The sequence below is a fragment of the Ornithorhynchus anatinus genome, chromosome X1, assembly GCF_004115215.2.
Source record: "Ornithorhynchus anatinus isolate Pmale09 chromosome X1, mOrnAna1.pri.v4, whole genome shotgun sequence".
In the NCBI taxonomy this organism is placed as follows: Eukaryota; Metazoa; Chordata; class Mammalia; order Monotremata; family Ornithorhynchidae; genus Ornithorhynchus; species Ornithorhynchus anatinus.
This window is the reverse complement of record NC_041749.1, coordinates 124682924-124697787: the sequence shown is the minus strand read 5'-3', so window position 1 is coordinate 124697787 and position 14864 is coordinate 124682924. Positions and strand designations below refer to the sequence as shown.

Genomic DNA, 14864 nt, shown 5'->3' with positions numbered 1-14864 from the left:
AAAGTAAGTGCTCAATAAATCATGTCTTTCGCTGTCAAGTCACTTCCAACCCAGAGTCACGCCATGGACGCATCTCTCCCAGAACGACCATCTCCATCTGCAATCGTTCTGGTAGTGTGGACATGGAGTTTTCTTCCCGTGCAGTAAACTTGAGGCCCCCGCCCTCGACTTTCTCCTATGCCGCTGCTGCCCAGCATAGGTGAGTTTTGACTTGTAGCAGATTGCCTTCCACTCACTAGCCATTGCCCAAACTAGGAATGGAATGGATAAGCCTCTGCTTGATTCCCCCTCCCGTAGTCAAGCCTGGTAGAGTACTGGAAACTCTCCAAGTATGACCCTGAGGCTCAATAAATCGATACCAGTGATTAATTGACAGGAATCACGGGCGACCATCAGAGAACACAACAATAAGGCATTTCACTGTGTGCAGGTTTTTATTCTTGTGCTGGATGTGGGCATAAAATAGCAACAAGATACAGCAAAGACAGAGAAACGAGAGAAAAAGCACAATAGAGAAATTCGGAATATCCATTTTGCTAGGCAGTTGACAGAATAGAAGAATAACACAAGAACTCCGTCCCCTTCCCCCCACCCCCACCCCTTCCCTTTCCCCTACCTATGCTACCTCAGTTCACAGACTAAATTGGACAGAAAAAGATACAAAACTTGAGGTTAATATATTGGTTTCTGTGCTGACACTACAAAGGCTACTATGTTTATTTGGTTGTGTTTATTCCCTTTAGAAAAGAGTGGGAATATCTTTGCTGAGAATTTTGAGTATAAAGTAGGTGTATAAAGTGGATTGTGTGTCCAAGTCTAAGAATGAGTTGTTTAGCTGCTCGAATCCAGGATGTAACCGCTATGGTGTTGTGCCTTGGAACCAATATTTTCCCCCTGAAAAGTGAATGCATCTGAAACAAAGCTATTCCTAAAAAGTAGTAAGAAGTTGAAGCCAATACTGTACACTGATTGAAGAAACGCAGATACAGTACAGGAGTGCACAAGTCTACTAATAAGAGAGACGTTCTAAGCTTGAAACATTCATCTTTTTAAAGGCTCGCTTCTGCAGTGGACAATAGCGTTTCATAGAAGAAAAGTTTTCTCACCAAGGAGCGGAACAGCACGTTTGGCTAAGCGAGAAACACCAGCATATTTAATAGCTTATAAACTCGGGCCCTGGGCTTGGACACAGGATCCCAGCACTGACAAGTGCTCAGATTGATCTAAGGCCGCCAGATGTCTGGGTTAATTAGGCACCTCCAGGAGAATCCATCTCACGAGACCTAGTCGGTCTCCAACTATAGCTCCCTCTTGGCCCCGTGAGGGCTTCTCTCCTCTCCCTTTCTTTTTCTTTCCTCCGCCCGGGGTAGGCTCTGGTTTCTAGGTAGAAGATGACACCAGGATCTTGCTTTTTTCCCCTCCGCCCCCCCCTCCCTGCTGTTGAATCAGAGGCTCTCAGGGCTGCTGCGATCTTCTGTTGGGAATCGGGGAGGCAGTGTAAGGTACATAGGGTCGTGACACCAGACTCCCTATGTGGGTGTAGCTAGTCAAAGCCCAAAGTGTGGCTGCTCTCGGCCCTTCTCGAAGCGGGCGCTGAACCAGGACGGCAGAAGGCCGCCCTGGGTGAGGGATGAATTCTCTTATTGTGACATTTTAAAAGCAAATCGACGGTCACCTCTTGTTACACTTTTTTAATGGTAGGAAAATACTTTTGTAACCCGCAAGTTGCTTTTTAAAAACTGCTTTTTAAAAAATTGCTCTGTCCTGAACATTATGGGAGTTGGTGCCACTTAAAGCAGGACAACGAATCAGTTGGCTTCATTAATGGATGTGTTTACCAGCCTGAAAAAATGCCACCTTGTTTCACTTGGTATTAAGTAAAAAAAAACCCACCACAAACCAAAAACCCAAAAAACAAAACAACCCATCATTTCTAGTGTATTATGAGTTGCAAAATGACTTTGAGCAATAAAACACTCTCCCACTAAGAAATTCAAATTTTCACCAGTCAAGAAGTGCTGGAAAAATATCATTTGTCCAGCTAAGGACATTTTCACTTCCCTCTGCTTCGGATATAGCATGAAATCACAAGTTGGTCCCCAGCTCTAAATTTCTTTTGGGAAGGGCTGCATTTTTGGCCCCCATTATAACGATCCAGAATTATTGATTTAGAGCCGAGAAACAATACAATTATTATTTACCCGGAACCTCATCCAGGGTGGAAAAACATATTCGGCTCCCAGGGTGATCTGCAGTTATGTTTTTTTGAACATCGGTTGGTTGCCTGGGTTTCTGCAGCCCAGACGCTGAACATATTTTTGCAAAGGAACTAAACCCTGAAGTGGGTTTTCCAATTGGTCCAATATGGCAAGCAGATGCTCTACTTCCTACAAAATAGTACCCTACAAAGGTGACAGACAATTGGATGTAAACAATCCTTAGTATTCCTAGTTTGATTTGGGTTGTGAAGGGTGTGGGTGAAGAGCTACTGGCTCTGCACTGGGGAAACTGGCTTCACTACCGGAAAATAAAATATAAAATTGTCAATCAGGTTATCCAACCACTTAAAAAAGAGATTAGCCCTTCATCAGAGTTGGAAAGAGGATGCTGGCAAATGTTGAGGGAACTGATGGACAGTCTATCATTTTAATACATTCTGTAGCAGTCTGAGTTGTTTGGGTGGAGAAGGCATGCTGAGAGAAGTTTTAGAATCTCCTAGGCCCTAGCAGACTCTCAGAAGTTAATTAAGATCTGAGCTGTTTCTGGAAATACTACTCCCCTCCCCCATTTGCTTTTAATATAACGACGGTCTTTTTTAAGCACCGTGGTCCTCTATGAAGCATACAAGATGACCAGATAGGACGCGGTTCCTGCCCCATACAGGGCTCATACAGCCTAAGAAGGAGGGAGAGAGTGGGATTTGATTTTACAGATTGAGGAGACCGAGGCCCAGAGCGGTGACGTGACTTGCCCAGGGTCACACGGCAGGCCAAGAATAGAATTGGGACTTCGAGCCCGGGTCTTCTGACTCCCGGGGCCCATGCTCTTTCCCACTAGGCTGTGCTGCCTCCGTAGTGGTAACTGGGATGTTGGTTTCAAAGAGGCTGTTGAACGCAGCGATTCATCGGAGCAGAGGTCTGCCCCACCGCTGCGTCCACACTGAATCGAGTCAGTAAGCGGGTGCTCCCCGGAGCAGAAACCATCCCGGAGCTGCGGGGTTGTGAAGCGGATCTGCTTCCCGGGCGGGCTGCGGGGGCCACGGCGACCCCCAAACCGGACGGTCGGGGAGATGCCCAGTGGCCTTCGAAAGGGAGCGCCAAGAGCCGTTCACCCCGAAGGCGCCGCCGCCCTCCATGTTCGCGAGCGATCCCTCCGAGAGCGAACAGCCTTTTTCGCTGGGAATGGTCACATCCCCATCCTGGAGAGGAAAAGCTACCCCGATCTCCCTCCCGCTCCCAGCACCGAGAAATCCAGGGTGAAGTTCAGCGCCTTGCCTAGGCAGCAGAAGCTTCTTTTTGGATTCCAGGCCCAAGCAGCCTGGAGCCTTCGTCGCCGGAGGCTCCAGCCTCCCCGAGGTCTAAAATGGGAATTTGATCTGGGCCTCGGGGGCCCACCCCGGACCTTTTCCCCGCCCGCCTTCCTCCTCCCTCCCCCCACAACCTCCCGGCGCTCTGGGGAGGGGAAGGATGGTGCTGAGGAGGGGGACGGGGCTGGGAATAGCCCGCAGGGAGCTGGGGAAGGGCGAGTGGTAGGCACCATGGCCCAGGGCGGTTAGAGGAGAGTTTGCCCAGTGCATATTGGGAATGAATCACCAGGGTCCACGAGAAGCGGCAGCATCTATTATTTACTCCACGTTGAAACAATTACCATCGCGACACTGTTCGACTGACTCACTGGACTGACCAACGGACTGAGGCTAAAGGCCGAGAAAAGCACAGCACGGGAAGCGGGGTCGGTAAAGCAGAGCACCCGGATCCCCCTGGAGGCCGAGGGTGGAAATGCATCCCGGGCTCCAACGTCGTAGCTCGGCCCCAGGGACCCTTCCCGGCTGTGCGGAGCGATCGGTCGGAGCCCGGGATGGGGGCCGTGGGGGGATGGGGTGAGGGGGAGGGAGGGATGAGTTTCCAATGGTCCCCCCCTTGTAGCGGGGAGAAGAGAAGATTTGGTTTATCCCCCTCAAACTGATCGGAAAGGAAAACGATTTCTTGCAGAGAATTTTTGCCTTGGGACTTCTGCTTTTGTGGGGACGTTCGGCGGTCACCGAATGGGGAGACACGGCCTGTCCGCCTGGATTGGGGCAATTTTCAAAATTTACTGGAGGGGATAAAGCAAACTGACCAGCCCCCCGCCCCCCGCCCACTTCCCCTCCCTCCTCCCTCCTCCCTCTTCCCTCCCCCCCGCCCACTTTCCCTCCCCTCCCACCCCCCCCCCCGATTTTTTTTCGGACCTTTTAGGAGCTGCGAAGCCAATAAAAGGTCCCGGGGTAGATCAAATGTTATTTTTTTTTCGTTTCCCCCTGTCGCGTCTTGGGTTTTGGGATGGGTTGGGGTTTTTTTTGTTTTTTTTTTGTTGTTTTTTTTTAACGCCTTCGTAGGGGACAGGGAACAGGGGTCCTTCAGAAGATTCTGTTGAAGAGATGCAGATATTCGAGATTGGAATTTTTCGGGGCATCTCGCGGCATCAGCGGAATCGGACGGCTCTGGTCACAGACCATCACCTCGTAGTGGGGCATGGTCTCCAGGGGGCATCGGGCCCGGGAAATAGCAGAAACGAGGGGCTGCCCTCCGTGACGGCAGCCTAGCGAGTTGGAGGCCCACTCGGGCTCCCCAAAAGCCATTCCCGGCATGGGGCCAATACCTACCGGCAGCTCAATCCTCTGACCGGGGTCGGTCAGAGAGTAGGGCGGCGGCTCGTCCGTGGGGATTTGCAGGGCAGTTGGTCTCACGCATTCCTCGTAGCTGCAAGAAAAGAGATAATAATAATGTTGGTATTTGTTCATTCATTCACTCAATAGTATTTATTGAGCGCTTACTATGTGCAGAGCACTGTACTAAGCGCTTGGAATGAACAAGTCGGCAACAGATAGAGACGGTCCCTGCCGTTTGACGGGCTTACGGTCTGATCGGGGGAGACGGACAGACGAGAACAATGGCAATAAATAGTCAAGGGGAAGAGCATCTCGTAAAAACAATGGCAACTAAATAGAATCGAGGCGATGTACATTTCATTAACAAAATAAATAGGGTAATAAATATATACAGTTGAGCAGACGAGTACAGTGCTGAGGGGATGGGAAGGGAGAGGAGGAGGAGCAGAGGGAGATGGGGGGACAAGAGGGTTAAGCTGCGGAGAGGTGAAGGGGGGGCGGGAGAGGGAGTAGAGGGAGAAGAGGAGCTCAGTCTGGGAAGGCCTCTCGGAGGAGGTGAGTTTTAAGTAGGGTTTCGAAGAGGGGAAGAGAATCGTTTTGGCGGAGGCGAGGAGGGAGGGCGTCCCGGGACCGCGGGAGGACGTGGCCCGGGGGTCGACGGCGGGATAGGCGAGTCCGAGGGACGGCGAGGAGGTGGGCGGCGGAGGAGCGGAGCGTGCGGGGTGGGCGGTAGAAAGAGAGAAGGGAGGAGAGGTAGGAAGGGGCGAGGTGATGGAGAGCCTCGAAGCCTAGAGTGAGGAGTTTTTGTTTGGAGCGGAGGTCGATAGGCAACCACTGGAGGTGTTTAAGAAGGGGAGTGACAGGCCCGGATCGTTTCTGCAGGAAGATGAGCCGGGCAGCGGGGTGAAGAATAGACCGGAGCGGGGCGAGAGAGGAGGAAGGGAGATCAGAGAGAAGGCTGACACGGTAGTCTAGCCGGGATATAACGAGAGCCCGTAATAGTAAGGTAGCCGTCTGGGTGGAGAGGAGAGGGCGGATCTCGGCGATATCGTAAAGGTGAAACCGGTAGGTCTCGGTAACGGATAGGACGCGTGGGGTGAACGAGAGAGACGAGTCAAGGATGACACCGAGATCGCGGGCCCGAGAGACGGGAAGGACGGTCGTGCCGTCCACGGCGATAGGGAAGTCCGGGAGAGGACCGGGTTCGGGAGGGAAGATGAGGAGCTCGGTCTCGCTCACGTCGAGTTTCAGGTGGCGGGCCGACATCCGGGCGGAGACGTCCCGCAGGCGGGAGGAGATGCGAGCCCGAAGGGAGGGGGAGAGGACAGGGGCGGAGATGCAGATCTGCGTGTCATCCGCGTAGAGATGGTAGTCAAAGCCGTGAGAGCGAATGAGTTCACCGAGGGAGTGAGTGTAAATGGAGAACGGAAGAGGGCCGAGAACTGACCCTTGAGGAACCCCTGCCATTAGAGGATGGGAAGGGGAGGAGGCGCCGGCGAAGGAGACCGAGAATGACCGGCCAGAGAGGTAAGAGGAGAACCGGGAGAGGACGGAGTCCGTGAAGCCAAGGTGAGATAAGGTATGGAGGAGGAGGGGATGGTCGACAGTGTCAAAGGCAGCAGAGAGGTCAAGGAGGATCAGAATGGAGTAGGAGCCATTGGATTTGGCAAGAAGGAGGTCACGGGTGACCTTAGAGAGAGCAGTCTCGGTAGACTGGAGGGGACGGGAAGCCAGATCGGAGGGGGTCTAGGAGAGAATGGGAGTTAAGGAATTCTAAGCATCGATTGTAGACGACTCGTTCTAGGATTTTGGAAAGGAAGGGTAATAGGGAGACTACTACTTAACTATTTGTTAAGCGCCTACTATGTGCAGAGCACTGTTCTAAGCGCTGGGGTAGACACAGGGTAATCAGGTTGTCCCTCATGAGGCTCACAGTCTTAATCTCCATTTTACAGATGAGGTAACTAAGGCACAGAGAAGTGAAGTGACTTGCCCACAGTCACACAGCTGACAAGTGGCAGAGCCGGGATTCGAACCCATGACCTCTGACTCCCAAGCCCGTGCTCTTTTCCACTGAGCCATGCTGCTTCTCTGAGATTCTCTTTTAGAGGCGGTCCAGTTCAAGGTGCGAATATTGGTTGGCCGCAGGGCGGACGGACGTGCTGCCTCTGCCAAGTTAGGAGATCTGAAAGTAAACTGGCTTTCCAGCGAATGTCAGAAAACTCCCCCGGACCGGGGTTTGCACCTCTTAGCTCCTGGGAAACCAGGCCAGCCCTTCCCACCCTTCTCCATCCCCCAGCCTCATCGCTTCCCACCCCTCTTCACCCCTTCCTGCCTCTACCGCCCCCCCGCCCTGTGGAGGAGGTCAGAGGTCACCCTGCCCTCTCCATCCTAGATTCTCCCTTGCATCTTCTAATGGGACTGTAAGCCCGTCAATGGGCAGGGATTGTCTCTATCTGTTGCCGAAGTATAAATTCCAAGCGTTTAGTACAGTGCTGTGCACATAGTAAGCGCTCAATAAATACTAGTGAATGAATGAATCCCTTCTAAACTAGTGACTCCCGGCGTGTTACTTGGGCTGGTGACCCAAGCCCTGGGGCCGTTTGTGATGAACTGAACCCAGCGCCAGACAGCAACGAATGCACAGCCTCCAGTGCCAGAGGTGCTCAAATCTTCCCTTTTCCCTTCCTTGGGGTCCCCTAGTCCCTGCTGAACAGGGCTCCAAGTCGATGAGACTAATTGCTGAGCATGGGGAGGGAGAGGATGAGGAATGAAGATGAGGCAGTGGGGAAACACCAGATATTTTACCCTGAGGATCCAAAAAAGGAATGACAAAATAAACACATTATTCAGATCCCACCCGGTGCTTTGGAGAAAACAAACAAAAAGCCTGCAAAACTCTACAAAACCAGGATGAAGTGCAAACATGGAATTGCTATTTTCCAAATCCCTGCCCCCTTCCACTTGGGTGAGGGGCACCCCTTGGAACTGGAAGGTGGCAGGTTCAAAGCGGGGACAAGGAAACACTTCTTCCCCCATTAGGGTGGTTAAACCCAGGGAACCTATTCCTCCAGGAAGCTGGGCGGCCGTAAGCACCGGCAGCTCATGAGGGGTTTAGATAGGCTTATGGATGAGCAGCCCTTCTGGATCACCGGAGGAAAAGGCAGGGATAAAGAGGGAGGAGATAGGGAAGTTGGATGGTCAGTGCTGAGTCACTGGAAGGAGGAGTCAGGGATGTTGGATGGTCCGTGCTGGGGCACAGTGGGGAGAGTCAGGGATCCAGAGGGGAAAGTCAGGGGTGGGATGATCTATGTTGGGTTACTGGGGGAGGGTCAGGGATGGGGAGAGGGGGGTTAGGGATGTCAGATGGTCCATGCTGGGGGAGTGTCAGGGATGGAGAGGGGAGAGGAAGATGGTTGTCTAGGAGGGTGACCAGCGCATGTTTCCTCCAAGCATCCTGTCAGAGACAGACTCACACCTATCACAACCTGTTGACTTGCTTTCTCACGCACATCCCCTCTCCCATGAACTCAGTCCTCACCCCCAACTGTGAGTTGCGTACCCTGGCCCTACTCCTCCTATCCAGCTTCTATCCCTTTGTTCACGGCTATTCCACCGTCTTGGGACTCCCTCCCTTTCTATTTGTCAACATCATCATCATTATCTTCAATGGGATGGACTGTGTCCAACCCGATTAATTTGTATCTACCCCAGGGTTTAGAGAAGCAGCGTGGCTTAGTGAAAGACCACGAGCTTGGGAGTCAGATGTTGTGGGTTCTAATCCCGGCTCCGCCACTCGTCTGCTGTGTGACCTTGGGCAAGCCACTTACCTTCTCTGTGCCTCAGTGACCTCATCTGGAAAATGGGGATTAAGACTGTGAGCCCCACTTGGGACAACCTGATTACCTTGTATCTACCCCAGCACTTAGAACAGTGTTTGGCACATAGTGAGTGCTTAACAAATACCATTATTATTATTATTTATTGAGCATTTACTATATGCAGAGCACTGTACTAAGCACTTGGGAGAGCACAGTACCACAGAGTTGGTAGACAGGTTTCCTACCCAGAACGAGCTTACATTCTAGAGGGGGAGACAGATATTAATATGAATTTGTAATGTATAATGTATTTTAAAGTTATGTACATAAGTGCTGTGGGGTTGAAGCCAAAAGGTCACACATCCAAGTGCATAGATGATGCAGAAGAGAGAGAGAGAGCCAGGAATAAGGGGGCTTAGTTGAAGAAGACCTCTTGGATGAATAATGTGAGCCCCATGTGGGACAGGGACTGTGTCTAACCTGATTGACTTGTATCTTCCCCAGTGCTTAGAACATTCATTCAATCGTAGTTACTGAGTACTTACTGTGTGTGGAGCAATGTCCTAAGTGCTTGGGAAACATAGTAAGTGCTTAGCAAGTCCATTATTATTACTAGATGTGATCTTAATAATGCTTTGAAGGTGGGGAGAGTGATGGTCTGGCATACATGAGGTGGGGAGGGAATTCCGGGCTAGGAGGAGGATGTGGGAAAGGGGTCAGCAGCGAGATAGAAGAGATCGAGGCACTGTGAGTAAACTGGTGCTAGTGGTGTGGGCTGGATTATAGTAGATCAGAGAGGTACAAGGACAAGGCGATTGACTGGTTTCAAGCAAATGATAACGAGCTTCTGTTTCAAGCGGAGGTGGATAGGCAACCACTGGAGGTTCGTGGGGATTGGAGAGACATGGACTGAACGTTTTTGTAGAAAAATGATCTGGGCAGCAGAGTGAAGTATGGACTGGAGTGGGGAGAGGCAGGAGGCCAGAGGTCAGCGAGGAGGCAGATGCACTAGTTGAAGCGGGATAGGATAAGTGCTTGGATAAGTGTGGTAGTAGTTTGGATGGAGAGGAAAAGTTGGACTTTAGCAGTGTTGGGAAGATGGAGCTGACAGGATTTGGTGATAGATTGGAATATGCGGTGGAATAAGAGAAGATGAGTCGAGGACGACACCAAGATTACAGTTCTGTGTGATAGGGAGGGTAGTGGTATTGTCTGTAGTGATGGGAAAGACGGGGGGAGGGCAAGTTTTGGGTAGGGGGGGAAATTAGGAGTTTTGTTTTGGATGATTTTCCCACCTTCCAAGTCCTTAGTGAATCCCACCACTTCCAACAAACCTTCCCTGATTTAACTCCCAACATCCCAAGTCACTTGAACCCATTAGCCACCCCTAGCCCATATCTAGATATTTATACCCTCCTTCAGCACATTTGTACATATACATAGAAGTGGCATGGCATAGTGGATAGAGCATAGATCTGGGAGTCGGAAGGTCCTGGGTTCTAATCCCGGTTCCACCACTTGTCTTCTGAGTGACCTTGGGCAAGTCAGTTCACCTCTCTGTGCCTCAGTTACCTCATCTGTAAAATGGTGATTGAGACTGCAAGCCCTGTGTGGGAGAGGGACTGTGTCCAACTTGATTTGCTTGTATCCACCACAGCGCTTAGTGCAGTGGCTGGCACATAGTAAGTGCTTAACGAATACCGTAATTATATGCACGATCAATCGTACAGTCAATTTATTTACTAGAATTACCCTATTTATAAATAGTTTTATGCCTGTCCCCACCCCATATTATAGTGTGAGTTCTTTGTGGGCAGGGAATGGAGCTCATAATAATAATAATGTTGGTATTTGTTAATCGCTTACTATGTGCAGAGCACTGTTCTAAGCGCTGGGGTAGATACAGGGTCATCAGCTTGTCCCACGTGAGGCTCACAGTTAATCCCCATTTTACAGAGGAGGTAACTGAGGCACAGAGAAGTTAAGTGACTTGCCCATAGTCACACAGCTGACAAGTGGCAGATCCGGGATTTGAACCCATGACCTCTGACTCCCAAGCCCGGGCTCTTTCCACTGAGCCACGCTGCTTCTCTAATGCTTCTCTCCTGCTTCTATGGTACTTTTCCAAGCACTTAGTAAAGTACATGGCACCCAGTGGGTACTCAATAAATGCTCTTTACTTACCTACCTTCCATATCAGCAACGAGTTGTCTCACTAAAGCTGGGGCAAGCTGATTTAGAAGGAAGCAGGTCCTACTATCCAAGCTGTTTTCTTTCGACTGAAAACTCCTTGTGGATTGTCTCTACCAACTCTATTGTACTGCACTTTCCCAGGCCTGGAGTACATTGCTCTGCACACAGTAAGCACTCAATAAAGACCATTGATTGATCGATTGATTTGAGAGAGCCCCTGCCTGAGCTCACAGTCAGAATTTCAGGCCAAACCATCCAGTCGGCAAAGAACCCAGAGAAAACAGATTATTCTCCATGCCCCCCTCCCCGCCACCCTCCCCTCTGGTCCAATCCCCACCTCCACGCTGGGCTACTCCATCAGCCTACTCGCTCATCTCACTGCCTCAAACCTCTCTCCTCTCCAGTCTGTTCTCCACACTATTGCCTTATCTTCTTCCTAAAATGCTGCTCAGCGTGCATTACTGCCCTCCTTCTTCGAAACGCCCAGTGACTCCAAATCTCCCTCTGCTTTGAGCAGAAACTCCTGACCATCAGCTTCAAGTCTGTCCACCAGCTCTCTCCTTCTTACATTTCAGCTCCTTTCTTCTCCCACCAATCCCCAGCTCAGACTCATTGTTCCTCCCAAGCTCACCTTCTAGTATGCCTCACTCTCTTGCCTCTGACCCCTTGCTCATGCACTCCCTCCCCCCCATGCCCAGAATTCCTCTCCCTTCAAATCCATCGGACCACAGCTCTGCCCGTTTTCAAAGGCCTTCTAAAATCCCACCTCCTCCAGGAAGCCTTCCTTGATGAATGTTCAATATACACACTCCATTTATTTATTCCTTTGTTTGATTTTCCAAACTCTTGCTATCAGCTATTGTACGGAGATTTTCCTTCTGGTTTCATTGTACGTTCACAATTTCATTCGTTCATTCAATAGTATTTACTGAGTGCTTACTATGTGCAGAGCACTGTACTAAGCGCTTGGAATGTACAGTTGGACAACAGATTTGTCTGTTTTTCCAATTGAATTGTAAGCTCCATGAGGGCGGGGACAGTCTTCTGCTTTTGTTGTATTCTGCCAAGGACCTAGAACAGTGCTATGCACTCGGTAGGCATACCGATAGTATTACCGATATTACCGATATTTATTATCGATAGTAATAAATACTATCGAATGAATGAGTGAACACTGAATGAATGTAAATATGGCTCTCAAGGAAGAACTCTTTTCACCCTCACTCTTTAGGCTTCCAAAGAGGTGAGTTTGTTGTCAAGGAAACTGAGTTAAGCAACTCTCACTCAAATTATGACCACCTCTTTGAGAAGAGATGAGGCTATGGTTTTCGGAGTTCCCAAAGAAGTTTACAATTCCTCCCTCCCTGCTCCCCTTTGCCCTGCAAATAAAGATTTAAAAGCTTTCTCTGGTTTACCAGCCTAGCTCTGCAGAGATTCATTCATTCACTGTGCCGCATTCTTGCTGTCACTAGTTGAATCCATAGTCTTTCTTCTGCTCCACTGTATGTACATGATCTGTGCCTGCCAGTCTCCCTCAACAGATTGTAAGATACCAGAGGGTAAAGGACACTGTGCCCCTAGCTGAATCTCTTGGGAGATTCCAATGCCTTGGGCCACCTACTTGCATTGGACTCTTGATTAGCTTTCCCCACCATCAGCGGGATGTGCGCTTGGGTCGTGTCACTGGTAGTGGTGATGGCTCACACTGAGCCATCCACACTCTCTCGCTTCCCCCCACCCCAGATCGGGACCAGCGCCGCACTGTGAGACGGCTGGCCGGAGTCAGGGTGCTATCCGTGGCTGTGAGAGAGATGGGCCCTGTGAGTCCTCTTCAGCAGCAGCAAGCACTGACCTGCTGTAAACACCACTGGGATCACTGAAGCGCAGAACTCAGGAAATAATCCAGGGTTACATCGTCACTCTAGAGATCCCAGCAGTGAGGAATTGAGGAAATTAACAGACCAGTATTCAGAAAATGGGGAGTCAGCCCAGTTTAACCCCCTTTAGAGGTGGAGGCAAGGAGATGGGCAGCTGCAGGCTGGCATTAAATAGCCGGGCCAAAGCAAACTGATAGATTGGACCTTTTGTAAGTGATCACACCCGGCATGGGGGAAATGGGGAGAGGGTGGGTAGGAGGGGCGCTGTAGGGTCCTGAAGGTAGGCTGGGACTCTTTAACCTCTGGAGAACTCTCACACCATCCTACCACACAAAGGCCAACACCCTTTTCCACCCACTCCCAGATAGACTCCTGGGAATGAGACAGTAGCCAGGCAGTGGCTGGGGGGAGGCCAGGCGTAAGAGGTTTGATTTTTCCAGCTAAACCATCAGCCTGTCCTTGAGTGAAAACACTTGTTGATGCATCAGAATGAATCACATAATCAATGGTGCCTGTGATGAAGTTCATGTTTCTGAGCTCCTTGTCTCATCACTGTGGCGATCGACGACACTCTGTTTCCTAGACACTTCATCAAAACTGCAGTGGGCTGGGGGTGAGGCGGGAGTGTTCTGGGTCTTGAGAGCCTCAGAGTTCCTGGGTCGTGCTACTCAATAAGACATCGCTACCCATGGAGATCAATACGGGGCATTTTGTTTGAATTCTCCAAATCCATGAGAAATTTAAAAAAAAAATAAAATTGCTTCATTAAGTGGAGTGGTGGCTGCAGCAAGTTTCATAGGCCAAAGCAATCTTTTAAGGCTCAGCGGAATCTAAATCTAAATGCCATCCCATTAGCTAACTGAATGAATGGTCTCTTTTTTTTTCCATTAAAACTCTCTCCCTACAGTAATGGTTGGGGCCTCTGAGTGGTAATGATTTTTGCAGTTTGGGACCTGTTTACTTTTCAGATTTTGCCTATAAAATCCCACCCTGTAAACGGGTCTGAGCTTTGTTCTCTTTCTGCGAAATGCAAATGAAGTGTAAAAGCCCAGGTGCTACTTTTTCTTGCCTGACAGGTCTTGGGGTGGGATCCGGGGGTGGGGAAGGGGGAGAAGGAATCATTGGGCAATTGTGAGAGGGGAAGGGGGACTACTAAAGCCTTTGAGGACCACTTGAAAAAAGCTTTCACTCTCTTTTGTAGGGGTGAAATGCTTCCACGTCTCCTGAAGATGTTCTCACTTCTGTGATCGCGGCAGCTTAAATATTAAGGATAGAAATTCGCATGAGTCAGAGCCACAAGGTGGTGATGAGAGTCATTTTCCCAAGGAACATCCATTAATATCCAGGGAGATATAGGGAAGCTTTCAGTGGGGGGGTGGCCGGGTGAAAAGGTTTCTTTGGTGGGAGCCGAACTTAAAGGTTTCTTCTGAGGTAAAAGTGGACTGAACGTCGACAGAAAATTACCATTAGCATCTTCCTGGACCCGGTGACTCACAGGTGGTTTCTACACTGACTTTCTGAGGAAAAGTGGTGTCTAAAACTCTCCAAGAAATTATATTTTTTTCTGCAAGCACGCAGCTATGTTATCACCAGCAATTCTGGAGACTGTAGTGATGTTGAAGGAAAGAAGGGCTGGATTCCCTAAGCTCCTTGCAGGAATTCTCCATGGTGATGAATGGAAGAGAAGGAGTGGGGTTGGGCTACATGATGTCCCCCACACAGCATAAATGTAATAACAATGATAACATTTATGAAGCACATGCTATGTGCTAAGCCCTCGGGGTCATAACAGAATGGACACAGGTTGGACACAGTCCCCGCCCACAGGGAGATTCGCCATCTAATCTCCAGGTAATGGACATGAACTAGAGTTTGCACAGGGATGAAAATCGCTCTGGGGATCCACTGAGGTATGTTCCTTCCTCTAATGCTAACCTTCTCACTGTACCTTGATCTTGTCTATCTCGCCGTTGACCTCTCGCCCACATCCCTACCTCTGGCCTGGAACGCCCTGCCTCCTCATATCAGACAGATAATTGCTCTTCCCCACTTCAAAGCCTTATTGAAGGCACATCTCCTCCAAGAAGCCTTCCCTGACTAAGCCCT

The 14864-nt window shown here is 50.0% G+C and overlaps 1 protein-coding gene and 1 non-coding gene across 2 annotated transcripts in view; both read right to left on the bottom strand.

The window, feature by feature from the left end:
• Positions 1-209: 209 nt before the first annotated feature.
• On the bottom strand, positions 210-345 carry LOC114806745. Its single transcript, XR_003754807.1, has one exon. It is a non-coding gene; the product is annotated as a small nucleolar RNA SNORA7 (small nucleolar RNA).
• Positions 346-4437: 4092 nt separating this feature from the next.
• Positions 4438-14864, bottom strand: part of LOC100680566 (protein BEAN1-like) — a 92554-nt gene continuing 82127 nt past the window's right edge. Inside the window, exon 6 of the mRNA XM_029049781.2 lies at positions 4438-4958. Within this exon, the coding sequence (XP_028905614.1) occupies positions 4616-4958 (343 nt within the window). The 3' untranslated portion in view covers positions 4438-4615. The remainder of the gene's footprint in view (positions 4959-14864) is intronic.